Source organism: Siniperca chuatsi, linkage group LG4 (assembly GCF_020085105.1).
Source record: "Siniperca chuatsi isolate FFG_IHB_CAS linkage group LG4, ASM2008510v1, whole genome shotgun sequence".
In the NCBI taxonomy this organism is placed as follows: Eukaryota; Metazoa; Chordata; class Actinopteri; order Centrarchiformes; family Sinipercidae; genus Siniperca; species Siniperca chuatsi.
Genome location: NC_058045.1, coordinates 18,740,413 through 18,757,116, shown reverse-complemented (window position 1 = coordinate 18,757,116; position 16,704 = coordinate 18,740,413). Strand labels below are relative to the sequence as shown.

General features: G+C 41.5%; 1 protein-coding gene across 4 annotated transcripts; it reads right to left on the bottom strand.

The window, feature by feature from the left end:
* Positions 1–986: 986 nt before the first annotated feature.
* Positions 987–16,136, bottom strand: ptpn5 (protein tyrosine phosphatase non-receptor type 5). 4 transcript variants are annotated; one of them, XM_044191880.1, is made up of 14 exons: positions 15,619–16,136; positions 12,067–12,175; positions 10,588–10,861; positions 9,815–9,937; positions 9,590–9,685; positions 9,044–9,294; positions 8,702–8,894; positions 8,132–8,216; positions 7,726–7,805; positions 7,408–7,545; positions 7,162–7,272; positions 5,081–5,241; positions 4,634–4,747; positions 987–3,472 (listed from the first exon to the last, which is right to left on the bottom strand). In XM_044191880.1, exons 3-14 carry the CDS (start codon positions 10,852–10,854, stop codon positions 3,379–3,381), a joined length of 1,713 nt encoding a protein of 570 aa, XP_044047815.1. In that variant the 5' UTR covers positions 10,855–10,861; positions 12,067–12,175; positions 15,619–16,136; the 3' UTR covers positions 987–3,378. The 4 variants fall into 4 exon arrangements, with proteins under 4 accessions (XP_044047815.1, XP_044047814.1, XP_044047816.1 ...); XM_044191879.1 differs by having other exon boundaries at positions 15,783–16,136; XM_044191881.1 differs by lacking the exon at positions 15,619–16,136 and adding an exon at positions 12,322–15,140.
* Between the last annotated feature and the right edge of the window lie 568 nt (positions 16,137–16,704).

Genomic DNA, 16,704 nt, shown 5'->3' with positions numbered 1-16,704 from the left:
ATTTACAAAACCTTGTAAAAATGTACATTACAATTGCATAATGTTTGCACCACAGACTGTTGCACAGTTTAAATGTGGCATATAGCAAAATGCTAAATAATACATGAGCACAATAATACCAATATTCTGATAAAGTAGCTACTTGAGAATCATTGCTTGTCCCAGACTATGGATTTGCTAGTTGAGGCACACACGCTGACACGGATCAACATTTTTCATAATTATTTAAGTTATGCTGGGAATTACATGATGTCACCAAACTCTGTGAACTAAAAAGAATGATAGAGGTGTAATCTGTAACAACACAACTAACAGGAGAGTGAGGGAGATGTCAATCATGCACAGTCTGTACAGCTCACACAATCCTGAGAAGATCTCTAATCAGGGAACATAAGTCAAAACACCTGTGTGGGTGTATTATTGGTACATGTATATAGGGGCTTTAAGAGAAATATGTCAAATATATATATATTCTGGTTTACTGAAATTAACATTGATTTATCCACAGTATCGCATTCTCACTAACCACTGAATAAAACAGTTGTAATAAGCAGGTGTCGGGTGTTTGAATTCAGTATTATGAATTCTCTTTTGTTTGACTGAAAGCCTTTTGTTCTGTTCCTCTGCCACCTCTGTGTTAGTGAGTAAGCAGATGAATGCAGGGTGATAGAGCTATTGGCAGCATGTGCAGCTACATTGTATATACTGACACCTTGTGGTACAGACATTGAACTGCACTCTTTGGTGCAAGAGAGAATTTTTGTCAAGGTAATATGAGTAGATGTCACATCTCAGCTTTGACATAATTGCCCCCGGTGCTTTTAATCTCTAATCTATGTTTCAGTAACTTTTACATTCTGAATTCAGATTGCATTGCACCCACAGTAATTAGCTTTACTGATGCTCTGGTTTGAAGGGAGGTTTGTGTGTCTGTGTGTGATTGAGAGGTAGAGTGTCAGAGAGAGTCAGAAAGACAGCAACACAGATTCATGAAAATCTACCTTTATTTGGATGCAAAAACTCACAACTTAAAGCGATACTGTACCAGAGGAGAGGAATACTGATTGCTGGTTAGTTGGATGTCTGACTGTTTAGCTATTTCATCATCCCCATTTTGATCATCAGAAGAGGACCAGGTAAGCATTGAAAACAAGCACTCAAAATAAAAGCTTTTCAGTCAAATACACTGGACATTATCAGATTCAGAGGATTATGTCAAAAGTCTGACAATAGATTGTAGCTTTTCTTATCAATCTCAGTCCTAGTTTACTGTAAAAGGTCATTTTGGCAGTTTAATTTGCTAGTTGATTTGATGTTTATAAATTGGTCCGAGCTCACACAGTTAATTCCATCCTCTGATAATGTTCATGACTGTTGATCTGATGCATTAAGTCAAGATAGAAGTTGTTTGAGTGTGATTTTTGTTACATAGAAAACTGTCTTCACTGTTTTAGCTGCCTTACACATAGCAATTACCTCTCATGTTGTCAACTGAGAGTGGCCTAGAGTCACAGATGGAATCAAATGGGGACTGCGTAAAAACTCAGTCTGAGGTAAAATTCTCCAAGAAAACGATAAAAACATACACAGAGAGCAAAGCATATTAAAGCAAAGCCTAAAGGCATAAAGTAATAATACTGAGGACGGAACATAATCTATTTATTTTCTGTACTGTAAGGTAACTTAGGTAGTTGTCACATTTTGTTCTGTCAAATCTTGCAATATAAACCGATGGTTTGATCCACAGTATGAGCTACATTCCATCATGGTGTAAACGGAAATATACACAAGGCATCTACTCGAAAGGATTGTATCAAAATGTTCTAAAAATATCTCTGGTTGGTTTCACAAAAGCAAACTGTATCAAAAGCATTGGCCGAGAGCAAGCAATATAATAGGCTTAAACCCTTTTACACAACAAAAAGCAGGACAACCAATCACGTCGCTTTGATTGTGGACTTATGGAGTCCCATACAGCACATGCAATCCATTAAACTCAACACAATCAAAACACAATACGGGAAAAAAAAAACAACAACTTTTACAGCTGAACATCAGAGACAACCTTAGTTGGTCTATTGTGCTTCATACAGATTAGGCCTGGCCTGTCTATACAACAATCATGGGCTTCTTACTTCACGGATGTGTTCAAGCTACTGTTGATAGCAGAGGCATCACAGAGCATCACACTCTCAGGGCGACAAGCTTCATGATAGTAATGGGACATTTACAAGAATATTATCCATTGGTGCATTTTTTAATGCAATTTTTTGCCTTCCTCTGCATTACATTTCCCTGTGTGTATATGTCACATTCTCCAGAGCTTTGATTGGGCTTTGCATTGATTTTTCTGACAGTCTGATTCTATTTCTGGCCTCTGTCCCCTCAGTGTCGCCGGCTCTGTGACGCCTCTAAGTGTACGTCTATGTGGCCTTAATGTAGGAGTTGTTTACTGTAAACATCATGGGCCATGATGACTGCACAGGCAGCATAGTAAAACTGTAATACTGTAGATTGCACAGAAATCCTAATTAGTTAATTAATAACCTAATTGTTATACATTCCTATGTTCCATAACATTGCACATGCCTTTAATGAACACTTAGCACCATGCAACCTGAAGATGAGGTGGCTCCTGAACGCATCAAAAGTTTAACAGGCCTTCTGTAATGATTCTTTACATCAAAAGTGAGAGTCAATGAGAGTCAAAGAGAAAAGATGTTAGTTAACTTAAGTTTCATGTGAACTTTTACATCTATATAGTGTTTAACATTAGGCTGGCATTTGATCACTTCTGTAGATTTAAATTATGCTGGCATTTATACTGTAAAGGGCCCTTATTATTGACACTAACTTTGGGAATTTCCTCCTAACAGCAAACTGACACCACTGCAGGTGATCTGATTAACGTTAACCTTTTGATAACTGTACATACAGTATGTGAGGGGGCTATTTCAGGCCAAGTACTAAATGAGGCCTTGATGACAGAGACTTGTGTACAGTAACGTGATAAAAACCTCAGCAGTGCAAATTAAATTATGTCAGGAGTGCGGGCTTGGATTATTTCGGGCCTGACTGTTACAACTCTCCAGGACCGTGTGGATCAATGACACTAAAGTGTCTGTTCAGGATTTTTGGGGGCTATCTCAAATCCCACCTCCCTATATTTGTTCTGCCCAAAGACATGCAATAAGCACAGATTTCATGTCAACCATTCAGTCCTGTCTGAGCGAGCCTGCCTTGGGTGAAGAGATTAAAATGGTGAGAACTTGTTAAAGGGTGAGATTGAGATGATGCTAAGTACAGTGGTGCATACCACCTGAGGCGGTACAGTGTACAGTGGTGTGTCTCGGTCTGGGTGGAGCTGTAGCGCTCACTCTACTCCTCAGCAGTGTGAGACAGCTGCTTCTCATACAGGCTGAGAACATGATGCACAAACTGGTACTGCTCGCACGTCTGGATCATCCCACCCCTGAGAAACACACACAGAACGACAAGCATAATGATTCAGATAGAAAGAAACTGTTTTGCAATTTCTTTAGGATCACATTGTTGGTTGGTTGGTCAGTCGGCCCACCACTTTGGTCCAGACTGAGATATCTCAATAACTATTGGATGGTTTGCCATGAAATGTTGTGCAGAAATTCATGATCCAAAAAAGGTCAAAGTGTACTCTTATCCAGTCTACAAGACAGATTGGCGCAAAGTTTTGTACATTCATGTTTCCCAGAAAATATATCCTAATGATTTTAGTGATCCTCTCCCTTTTGTTTCTATAAAAAATGTGTAGTTACTGTAGCTGCTTATCTCAATATTAGTCAAAACTGTGTTGATGTCTCACACATTGAATTAGCCCTCATATTTTCATTTCAGCTTTATTTTTTACTTTAATTAAAAACTGGGTCACCTTTTAACAGCTCTAGCAAAGACTAAAATGTTCATCACATTTTCTCAAACAGCCCATGCAACACAATGGGCCGTGACATTTTGACTAGTCAAAAACAGATGTAACTTATAACACTAATAATGGCTGCATTCTTCTTAGGTGTGCCTGGGTCAGGGCAAAGCGTTTGTGCATGTAGAATATCTAGCATGGCATACTGGGACACTTAAATGGAACAGGGCCATAAGTAATTAGTTAGTAGTTACATCTGTGCTTTTCCTGCTATGACAAGTTAATTGCTTCTTGTGAAAGAGAGATCTATTAAAGTGCTTTAAAGTTAAAAACATTTTGTGGTCACATTTGTCTCATTAATACTCTGGTTAACTCACTTCAAGGGCAACCTCACGACTACTTTACTTTTACATTTAAATTACACTATGAAATTAGGTGGCCATTTTTTTGTTTTTGGAAGTGTGAAAAGATTAACTCAATTATAATTTCAGTATATCACAAGTAGAGTATGATTGACTTTAGTAGCGTAACAGGTTGGTAGTCCTAGGCATAAACTCTAAATTTTCATTTTGGGGTAACCTATTCAAACTTAAGCTCACAGCAACTTACTATAGCTCATCATTCGGAACGAGATCAACTGTCAAAAGTCAACTAGGCTCTCTTTCCACAACAAACAAAGATTTGATGCCAAAAACTAAAGATAGATATAAGCATGGATAAGGGCTAAGAATATCTCACCTGTCCAGACGGAGCTGGCAGGTGGTTCTCAGGATGTCAACCACACCCTCAGTCCTCAGCTGCTTGCACAGAATGGAGGTGGCGATGAAGCAGCCAGTTCGACCAATTCCAGCACTGCGGACAAAAAGTTGGAGGGGTAAAGGGGCGGAGGAGGGTGGAGAAGGAGAAATAGATGGATCAGTGTATTGATCTGCACTGATCCCACTAATTTGAATCATGCCAAATCCTCCTTGGAGAAATCAGACAGCGGAGGATTGGAAGAAGGCAAATGCTCTGATCTGCCAAGTGGTTTCTATAGTAAAAAACAGCAATAAAAAGGGTTCTCTAATGTGAAATTGGGCAATTTCCCCTATGCGTATATATTATCGACATGGGTTTATAATAGGCCTTTGTGTTTAATGTGAACTCCTTATTTGTCCCTATATCACAAACAAGCTACTTTTGTACCTGCAGTGGACAATTATAGGGCCAGTGGAGGGCGGTGCTTCCTCTCGGGCCCTTTCCACTTCCTGCACCAGTTCCAGAAGAGGTGGAGCCTTGTCTGGAGTCTTCTGATCAGGCCACGAGGTGTACCAGTACTGCCGCAGACTGCGCTCCTCATCCCCACACTAGTACACGCATGCAGACACATCGACACACAAACACACAGATGGGCATTCAGGCATAAAATACGCATGTGATCATGTTGTGCACACATGTACGTGAGACTGACAATGATTTCTGATCAGCCTGTTGCTTTCATGTATATCCAAATTTTTATCTTGGTGTTTGTTGCTACAACAACAATGAACGCAGAGCAAGGCAGCAAAAAAAGAGTGAGGGTTGTAAAAAAAGCTTACATAGTCTATTCCTCCCTTGCCTATATTGTAACATAATTAAATCCATCAGCTGCCTCTGTTCCCTTAGTGTCAGTCTGACAACGATCATTAATCCAACATAGATAGATAACATAAACGAGAGGAGTTGAATAAACATATCAACAAGCTTTTAACTCAGAGCCCAGTTATAAAATGATCCCCTGGTGCTTAGTAATCAGATACAGGCTGCATTTACTGAATTATCATGTCTGGCTTGCTAAGTGCCAATGCCACCATGACCCCAAATTAAATATGAAGCACCCATCATGAACACATGAATGGAAGTGAAAAGTATGGCTACATCAGGAACGCTGAGTAAACCACCGCCCAACACACACATCTGTGTTGAGTCTGTATACACCTTTTTTGCCATTTTTATTTGATAGTGGAGCAGCTGAAGATAGACAACAAAGGGGAGGGGGGGAGAGAGAGAGAGGGGATGACCAGGTGAGCTACTGGGGCGCCCCGAGTCTGTATACACCTTGACAGTCTGATGAAACTGTCTGATAAAAAAAAAAAAAACATTTACTTTGGCAGAAAGTAAGCTAGTAGTAGTGGGTAGTGTTTGCTTAGTATGTTGGGAAGCCAGGATCACAATCTGGCGTGATGTCTACACAATGCAGTGCTTCATGTTTTTATTACATGGTCTAATATTAATTTTGAGATCAGATGTGTGGACACAACCAATCATCTGAAAAAAGAATTTCAACACACACTCAGCCAGCTGTCAACAGATATACTGTAGGCAACAGCGAAAAAAAAATAGTTTTGGTCCAGGTTTTGAGATTTTTACTGCCACACCAATACAATGGATGGGAAAGGAATTTCATTTGTGTTGCTAACAGCTTTCAAAAATTACATTAAAAAAATTTTCATTCCAGAAACAATGTCCTTGCTACTCTGGATAATGCACAGAACACACTTTCAGTGTTTTTTCCTAGGGAGTATATGATATTTATATTAATATATTTATATATATAGTAATATATTAATATATTGGTAGAAAGACGTTCCAATGAAAATTGTTCACTGTGAGCTTTGTGAATTATCCAGAATAATTGCTGTTGGCCACACTGGCCGCATGGCTCTATGACACTATCTGCCTGTCGGTACACCACTTTGGTCCACACTGAAATATCTCAAAAACTATTGGATGAATTGCCATGAAATGTGGTACATTCCTTGTCCCCCCTCAGGATGTAATAACTTTCGTCATCCCATAACTTTTCATCTAGCTCCATCATCTGGTCAAAATTACGTCCAATACTTGCAAAACTAATGACATTCCCATCAGTGTTGTTGTCAGGGTATGTCAGCATGCTAACACGCTAAACTAAAATGTTGAACATTATATCTGCTAAACAGTTGCATGTTAACATTCTGATGTGTTACCAGTTAGCAAAGCACCGCTGTGCCTGAGTACAGCCTCACAGAGTGCTGTGAGCACCAGAAATTAAATTCCATCCACCTCCATTATATTCATAAATAAAACTAAAGGTATCTGGCTAGATACCACTGGAGATAATTGTGAAAATAGAGTTTTTTGCAATTAGTTCGAACTGACCCTTCAATTTGCTGTTGCTTACTTACTGTTACTTACTGTTTTAAGTAATGCTGTGCACTGTATTCACCCTTCTTGTGTGACCTATTAACGGTCTGTCTGTGTCTTACCTTTAAAGTAAACACCCTCAGACTGTAGTCATCCTCCTGGGTTACCGTGACAACAGTGATCTCGATGCCCTCATGGGCCACAGTGTCCTCGGGCCAGTACTCCGCACATTTCTGCAAGACACAATGAACACTTAAATGGATATTTTTACCCATCCCATTATCAACATATCTGTATTTATCCATTAATGCATCCAACATCATCATCATCATCATCGTCGTCATCATCCTTTATTTTGCCACACTGACCTCGTTTTTCTCCTCCAGGTTGGTGATCATCACTATGATTGGGCTTCTCTCCTGCCATACCATCCTCCAGAAGTCCCCCACTGTGTTTACGGTGGGACCCTGGGTGGCAATGTATGCACGCTCCTCACCCCCATAACCCTGCACACACACACACACACACGCCCGGTTATGTACAGTTATCTGTTTCTACTAACTGCGAGTAGGAGACACTGAGAATACAAGGTCACATCCATGGAGAACGAATAAAGTTACAGACGCTACATCACAGAGATGTGCTGGGGCAAGATTATGCTTATAAATACACATATTTTCACTTACTTTGAGATAGTTAGCATTTATGTAGGTAGTGAGGAAATCATCTTCATCCTGTGACTTCAAGATCACTCTGCTGTGTGTGTCTGGAGGTGGACAGTATGACATTATCATGAGAAAGAGAGACAGATGGGTTGTAATTCAAAGAGATAACAGCGGAAGAAGATGGGAGATAAGATTTATGCGTACATACTGGATTACATCTTACAGCTCAGTTTTATTGTCTTTTTGTGTGCTGTGTCTCAGTGTGAGGATCAGTTTTCTGGTGCGGAGACAGACCTTCACAAACACATCTGAGCTAAACAGTTGATGAGTATGTGAAATTATTAAAGTGAAGCAAGACAAAAAAGCAGCTTTTACAAAATTTACAATTGCATTATCTCTTTTTAGTCACTGTTGCAGCTGTACTCACTGGGTAAGATGGTTTTGTAGCGGTTCTTTCTCACCAGCCCTGGGTAGTTGTACTCCTTAGGGTCCACAAAGTTCATGGGAGTTTCCTGCCAATGGACACAGAACAATGGGTGCAACAACAATCAGTCCTTGCAGAAAATGGAGGGGAAGTCCTAGCCTTGCCTTCTACAAGGCAACAAAACAACAAGAAAATAATATCCAACATTAAGTCATCCACTGCCCTTCACACTTCACACTTGTTGTCTAATTGTACATGATTGAAATTCTACAGACAACTTGTGTATGATCTTGAACCCATATCTTTCTGCCCAGCAGACACTGGAATCCTCTGTGGGTTTCGTATGCAAATATGCCTGTATCTATCCTTCCTTCGCCCACTAACAGACAGTGGAAAAGCTCACGGGTGTGAGCAGCGCTCTGCTGGGTGTGTGGGTGTGAGCATTTGTGCCTGCGTCTGTGTGTGTTTGTCAGTGTACGTCTTTTCCGGTGAGTCTCTGTTCATCCCTGTTAATCTAAAGCGTGTAGGTGGGTGAGCTGCTGCTGCTACTGCTGCTGCTGCTGCTGTGCTCACATAAAACTCAGCCTGCAGGGTCTGGTCATCCATGGCCCGTGTGTGTAGCATGGCAGGGGTCAGGGTGTGTGTTCCCTGTCGGAGGTACTCCTGGGCCGACTGGTCTCTGGGGGAGAGCTGGGCTCCGTAGCCGTAGGGCTCAGTGCATCCCGGTGTACACATGTCCAAGGTTAGGGAAACATTGGAGCCCCTCCTGTGTGATACATATTAAATCATACAAATACATATAGACATACAGTATGTGTTTACCTATCTGCTATGTGAAAATATGGATTTAAAATGCAAACAAATAAACCCAGTTCTCTTATTTCCAAAAACACTCCCCACTCTGCAAACTCTAACCTCTCCTGAAGCCCCACTGGTGTGACAGTGAGGGTAGCGGCGTCTCCCTCCGTCCTGGTGTCAGTGCCCAATTCAAAGACCGGCGTCTGGGGCACAGGGTCCATGTCCAGCAGATCCTCCTGAGCGTCCGTCCACTCTGACAAGGTGAAGGAGGGCTGCCGGCTCACAGACTGACGCCGATCACCAATGTCCCAGGACACTGTTCTTGACGACCACAAGCCAGTGCCGTACTTACACACAATGCGGACGACCTGGGGAGAGGTTAGTGGGAGGAAGGAAGCAGTGAACAGCATTTCCCCCCCTTCAAATGTGAATCCATTTATCAGTCAATAAACAAATCAAGCAAGCAAGAAACTAGCCAATCTGCAAATGAAGATATGAATGATCCAGTCAATCCAGTTTCTTTTAAAGACTGTCGTGTTCCTTCAATGTAAATGACAATTATTCAGCATCCACCATAATCTCATATTCAGGCAGAAATGTCCAAATATTGGAAATGGAAAACAAGTTTTGGGTAGGAATTGAATGGTCCGTCCATTGTTTTACCAGGATAACACAGATGGCCACACCGATGCCTGCAGTTCCGTGGAAAATCCAATTGTGCTGTTTGGTGTTTACTACCTCCCTCATCAACACCATGGACTGGCCAGTGCAGAGAGAGAGAGAGACAGGGGAAGAGGCAGTTAGACACAACCAACACTAGATTCAGCATATCTACAAGGTTTTGCCTCTATCCAAAACAAACAGCTCTAGGTCAGATCCGACACTTACGTCCATTCCAAAAATTGGGTGGCAGGGTAAGAAGAAGCTAAGGTAGAAGTCGATGACCTGCAGGGCTTTGTAGATGGAAGAGAGCGGTCCATTTCCTTCCACCACAAAAAACACCCAGTACCCCTGGGAGGAGAGAAGGCAGATTGTCACTGTGCACTCTCTAGTTATTCATGCACTGGTAATCAGGCAGCGCTGTGACTGCTCTCAGGTGAAAAGCGAACAGAGAAGAAAAGAAGATGGCCTGTTACGCAGGCATAAAAAATATGTAAATTGACCACATGCAGTCTGGTGTCATAATCATGGCCTCATTTACAAGGCTCTTTTTAAATGATTTATTTCTTTACATATGATAATGTTGCACCTGTCCTTTTTTTCATGAATGAATCAAACATGAAGTCAACAGAGACAGAGATGGGAAGAGGGAATGAATACTAAAGAGGTGTCCAATTTTAGCCCAAAACGTTTGCCAGAATAAAGTCCACTGTCGACTAAAGCACTTAATATGACAACGTAATGACGCATATGATAAGAAAATCTTTGTGGAAAAATAATGGTCAAGTTGAGAGAATACCTTGTGTTCAAGTGTTACAGTAAGTGCCATTTGCATCGCTAATGTTGCAATTACACTACTGTGGATTTTTCATACTGGTCTACACTACATGCTGAGCTGACAACCAAAGCTTGTGCAAAAATCTATAAACAAGTTAAGATTTTATCCACTTTTACTTAATTTTTCTGGTGATTCTTTGTGATTCTGACGTCCATTCACATACCGTGACTTGGGAGACGACAAACAGTGCAGCCCAGCAGTGGATCTCAATTACCAGCGCGTACACCTTGTGCATAAACACTTCCGCTCCCTGTGGGCTTTGGCCCCCAGTGGGTCCATCTTTGCATTTTGGGAGGCCGTCTTGTTTGGCTCCGTCGCCTATTTTTTCAGTCTTTGTGGGCTCATCCAGCCAGACGGGGTCCTCGTCGGGCCTCAGGAAGATGGAGTCCTCAGTGTGAGAACGGGTGGAGCTGCTCAGCCGGCGGGTCATGATCCCCCTGTTGAATGAGGCTCCTTTGTATTAAAGGTATTTGACAAGTCTTTCATCTGTGATCATTAAGCTTTTAACGCTGGATTCTGACTCTGTTTTTTGACATATTTATTATGTATTTCCTATGCACGCTATCTGAAAATCTAACAAAATAATGAAAGACTGATGAGTGTGTGATCTCCAAGAATGTCCAAAAACATTATTTAAATGAAATAAATACAGTATGTGCTTTAGTTGTTGCTTTAACCCCTTATAAACACAAAAAAGGTCAATGTGGGTAGTGCTGTTTTATGGTTTTATATTGTTTTTGAGACCTTTGACATGGTGTTAGATGATAAGACACCCTGTGTGAACAACATTTAACATGCAGACATAGCCTATACTTCAAACTTCACAAAATGGGGTTAGCATTAAAATGTCTTGGTAAGTAATCACATTTTAATGCTTTTTGTCTTTCTTGCTTTATTAATAATACACATGCACAGAAGAAAATTCATTGATTTCCAGTTCAATTACGTGCTAGCTGTGTTTTTCAGGTTGTGTGTTTTTAAATGAGCGTGTACATGACAGAAAGGGTTACGTTTATTCCACAGGCCTATTCAGATGTATAGCTAAGCGGCTTGGAGTGTCTCTCATCTCCGGATCCTCTTGTCTCCCTCAGATTGGAGTCTATTGTGTGAATGTGTGTGTGTGTTTGTGTGAGAGAGAATGAGAGAGAGAGATTGAAAGAGAGAGGCTCTATTGTGGAGAAATGAGTCAGGGGTAGCGTGTTTACAGCCCTGTCCGTCGCCTTGGCAACAGAGTGGCTCTCATCCCTCTCATCCGTCCTGAGCATTATCATCTACTGACAACACACACACACACACACACAGCCTCTCTGTATCAGTCAGCAGTGTATTCAAAGCCCTTTTCCACCCTGCTCTTTTGTCCTTCAACCATTAATAAAGGTGTTTTGTACATCTGGCTGATTACTGCCACGTGGTTTGTGTGGATGTGTGAATGCGGGGGCCTGTGAGAGTGGTGGTGTAGCCTACTGTTTGCGCACATATCACTTTTGTCTGAATGTGTTGCTGATGGCTATATTTGTCACAAGTGAGTTTGGAGTTTTTGTCAATGAATATCAAACCAACAATGCAAAAGAAAATGATTTCCCAGTTGGCTTACTGGAATATCAAAAAAAATAACAACTATACAGCCTGTCACGGGACTTACCTATGATAGATGGCAGGGCACTGGGGAGGGAGTCAGATCACATGATCAAGGTAAATCCTGTATCCTGTGGCAACCAACCGTTGTCAGCCATTAAAAGGCAGAGTCAAACCTGAGGGACAGAAGACAACAGCCAAACATTGTACACCTCATGTGTTCAAAATTAAAAAATAGAGGACAGAGAAAGAAAACAGGTTACAGGTCACTTAAACACATTCCCAATCATGTCCCAAAATGTTACATATACAGTAGAGACACCTTGTGACTCAAACTCAACTGGTCACGCTAAGACAGGTTTGGTAGAGTAGCACCCTTGTCAGCTCCCAGCTGTGCTTTCATGAGCGGAGGATGGCGATGTAAGGTGACACAGTAAACTGTCAATATTTCTTCCCCTGTCTTTCGTTCTCTGCCTCTCTCTCCCTCCCTAAGAGGCAGGGATGATTCGAGCCAGACTAAGCAGACACCCTCAGAAATATATTCAGATTGCTCCAGTCGAATCAGTATGCATGAAGTCGAGCCTTCTCTGTTCTCCTCTCTCTCATCTCCCCTTCTCTCCTTCTGTGCCACTGGACCCTGTTGAACGAATGAGGTGAGCTCAGCGGAATATGAGACCACACCAGTAGCAGGCGCTATGTCTGCGTGTGTCTGTTTGTGTGCGTGTGTGTGTGTGTGCATGTGAGAGAGAGTGCAGGTGTTCAACAGAGGGGAGCTTCTGTGAGTCCTTTTCTGTCTCTCTTTGCTTGCTGCGAAGGTGGTTTGAAGTGATGACGCCAGTTAGCCCGGCCCGTAGTCATGGCAACGGGCATACATATATACAATGTACACACACATTTAAAGTATACACACGCGCATGCACACACACACACACACACACACACACACATATAGACACAAATAGATTTTGTTGTATAAGAGAAACTGCTTCCGTTTTTAAACAATGGATGGACAGGTGGATGAGTGGATGGAGGGATGAATGGGAGGAAAAGCGACTCTTTTTTGTCTGAAGGTTGTCTGAAGCAATGACGCAGTGAGGTTGGCGTTTTGGTAACTGTGGCAACCAACATACTGTAGCATGCACACACACACACTTTGGCAGACACACCGCATGAAAAATGAAAAACACAAACATACATCTGCACTAGGAGAGCAGTGAAAATATTCCTGCTTGTCTAAAAAGATTCTGCCTTGCTTTGGTTTTATTCTTTGAGTCAAACATTCATGTTTTTCAGTCACTTGCTTTGGCTGCTGAGTGCTTGCTTGGTGAATTGTCTGGTACATTTAACCAGGGCTGTAGCTGGGATTTTAGAAATACTGAGGTCATGAGTCCCCCCACCCCTCAGAAATGTTTGACCAGACACCAAAAATAAAGTCTCAAATTCTTTAAAAATGTATCACTGATACTATCTGTATTTCATTTCCCAACATGCCTTTTCTCACTGACAGGAATTCTGTTGGGAAAATACTAAAACATGTTTTATTTATTGGCCTAAAGGTAGCAGAATGTATATATAGTAAATAGAAAATACTGGAATCAGAACATAGAAGTAAGTAAGTAAGTGTCCTCAATGTTAAGTTTGGCCCTGAATTCAACCCTTTAACCCTTTTATATTTTTTTCCCCTTTGAGCTTTGAGATAGTTAAAATTACCTATAAGTGTCTGTTTCATGTATATTTTGTCTCGGCTTGTTACAGCTCTTCATTGAAGTTATATGATGTTAACACATCAAACCATGACTCCTTTGTTTTTATGGCCACACCCTTCCTCAAATAGAAATATTCTAGATGTCTTGTGCATCATTTTATACATGTTTCTCCAAAAATTCAGCCTAATTTAAAGTACATATCTGGCATCTTTGAAAACTCTCGGATCCACACTAAAAGTTCTGTAGGTTTGAACAATGATGATGGTTGTTATTAATACTCAGAAAGTGCTGTCTGTCTGTTTCTAGCTTATACACAGTGTTCCTGTTGATTGTTGGGGAGATAACAACACAAATTAAAGTTGTTCTTCAAAATGACACAAAATCAGAGCGTGAACGACGATACCAAGTTGCAATAACAAGCTGAATATTCTAGTACAGGGAAGTATTTTAACTTAAATAAAACACCATTCACAGTCTAATGATCACTAAACTCCAATACGCAATAAAACCACTATTTATACACAGTATTCTGAGAAAAATGTACAACCAGGCAAAGTGGATACATGGTAAATAAGTCAAACCTGGCAGCCTCACTGAAGGTCTACTGTCTTTGGGTCCTTACAAACACCACCCCCTCAGTCTTCAAATAGAGTATGTGTGTAGTGTTTCCATTGATCTGCATCCATTCAAAGCACCCAACATCCAGCTGGGTCTAAACGGAGCCATACAATAAGCCTGTGGCCTCTGTCACAGGAGTACCACGGAGCCAGGTCTGCTGACAGCTGTGTAAAGCTCGTTTCCTGCAACCAGGAACAAGGGGAATTAAAAGGGTCTCATTTTTTCTTTTCTTTTGGTGACAGCTGGCTCGTGTTTTAATAGACATTCCTGATGCTCCCAGTGTCTCTGTCTGGAAAAATAATGTGTTCACATCTACTTTTCTACTCTATTTTTTTTAAATGGTAAGGATTTGTTTTGCTTTGTCTGATGTGCCCCCATCATTACAGCAATATCTCAGGTACAGCAGCATTTCCTTGTTCCAGGTGAATCAAAAGCACGTGAAGTATCGAGCTTGTCGTTGAAGTGCTGAATGTGGCAGGGAGACGAGGTAAGAGAAAGTTCTTACTGAAAGTGATGATGGGATGGTAACATGAGATAAAGTCGCAAGGGCCAAGACCTGGCTCATCAACCTTTCTCTGTCTCACACACACACACACACACACACACACACACACACACGCATTGCACTTGATAAAATCTTGATATCAATCCACACATAAGCTCACAATGAGCTTAAAATTAAATACTCAGCAAGCCTGCAGCTTCCTCCTGTATATCACAGAGACAGATAATCAGTCAGCTCTATTGTTTACATACACTCCTACAATCTCAGCAGCTCCACGGGCATTTCAAAGAGAAATTTCATTAAAGTATAAACGTACAATTCAGCCTATGCTATACTGTATGAATAATTTAAATGTGCTGCATAGCGAATTGATTTCCAGGCTGCTGGAGATAAATTTGGATTCGCAGTGACAAAGGATTGTGTTACATGATTGCACTGCATCAAAACACCAGTGCAGGAATGCCATTCTCTGGCAGTCATTCATACTAAGACAAAACACCATTCATATCACGTACATGGCTACGGTGAGCTAGAGCGACCACACAGTGCAGAGCTGGATGGATTAGTAATGAATCACCCAGGGAGGTGGACTGTTGCATCTCTCTCTGGTAACTCCCACATTGTCACATAGACGTGATACAACACAGAGGAAATCAAGCTTTGAATGATAATACATGAGAGAGGAAACACACAGTTATAACACTATCAAAAAACCAACCTGTTGGCAAATTATCAATTTTAATAATCTGAAAATAAACATGCATACAGATGCTACATCACAGATCCCTACCTTTTTACAGCCAGGGAAGCGCAGCAGCCATACGAACCGTGGGGGTTTTGCTGAGGAATTGGTATTCATCTCATGTCGCACAGGGGGGAAAGACAGAGGGAGTAGAGGAGGGCTAGAACAGTCACTCACCCAGCCTTAAGTCTGGTTAGGATAAGTCCTCTTACCTGGCTGAGCCCGTCTTCACATCGCCATCTGGCGCTCTGCTCCCTTTGAGCCAAGGACCAGGAGCCAAAAACCAAGAACCACGCCAATCCCTTTACTGCTCCTCTGTCTGGGAGAAGAAGGAGTGTGTTTGCATGTAAGGAGACAGCGACAGTGAGAGGCAGAGGACGTGTGTGAGGTTAGGAGAGGCAGAATCTACGAATGTGGGTGTGTGTGTCTGTGTGTGAAAGAGAGATGGAGGTATAAAAGTCTGATGGGTTTTCTTTTGTTTGTATCCTGGAGGAGAGAGAGATCCACAGGCGGCAGCTTCGTCTAGGTATATGCAGCAAGAGGCTGTACGGTAGCCTTGGCAACTGAGCCAGAAAGAGAGAGAGCAAGAGAGCATGCGGGAGAGCGAGAGAGAGAGCGACTCACTGTGTGTGTTTGTGTGTATGTGTTAATCACATTGTGGGCACATGAATCTGTTCATACAGTCATGTTACAGGGACTCACCTCCAAAAGATGGTTCCCACATGGTAAACGATTACATTTTAGGGTTAAAGGATAAGGCTGGTGATATTCTATATTATAATTATTGTCAACAAACCTACAGCAAACGTATTCTACTAACAAGTATTGCATCACTAAAGCCTGGTATAGCTTATTCCTCTGTGCCATAAACCTCAATTATTACCCAAAAACTAATAAAAACACATCAATGAGCCACATCATTGCACTGGGTGAAACGTCCCTTCATTACCATGAACATGGGCATTGTAGTTTATTTTGAGTCAATCCCACAAACACCATCCTGCTGCCATAAATACTCATTAGATCATCAAATATGTATTAATACGCAGCTGAAAATAGTCCCAACAAATGCACAATTTACTCCTGTTAGAGAAATGCTTGCTAAAAACTACAGTGCCCAGCTGTTCTAGGAAA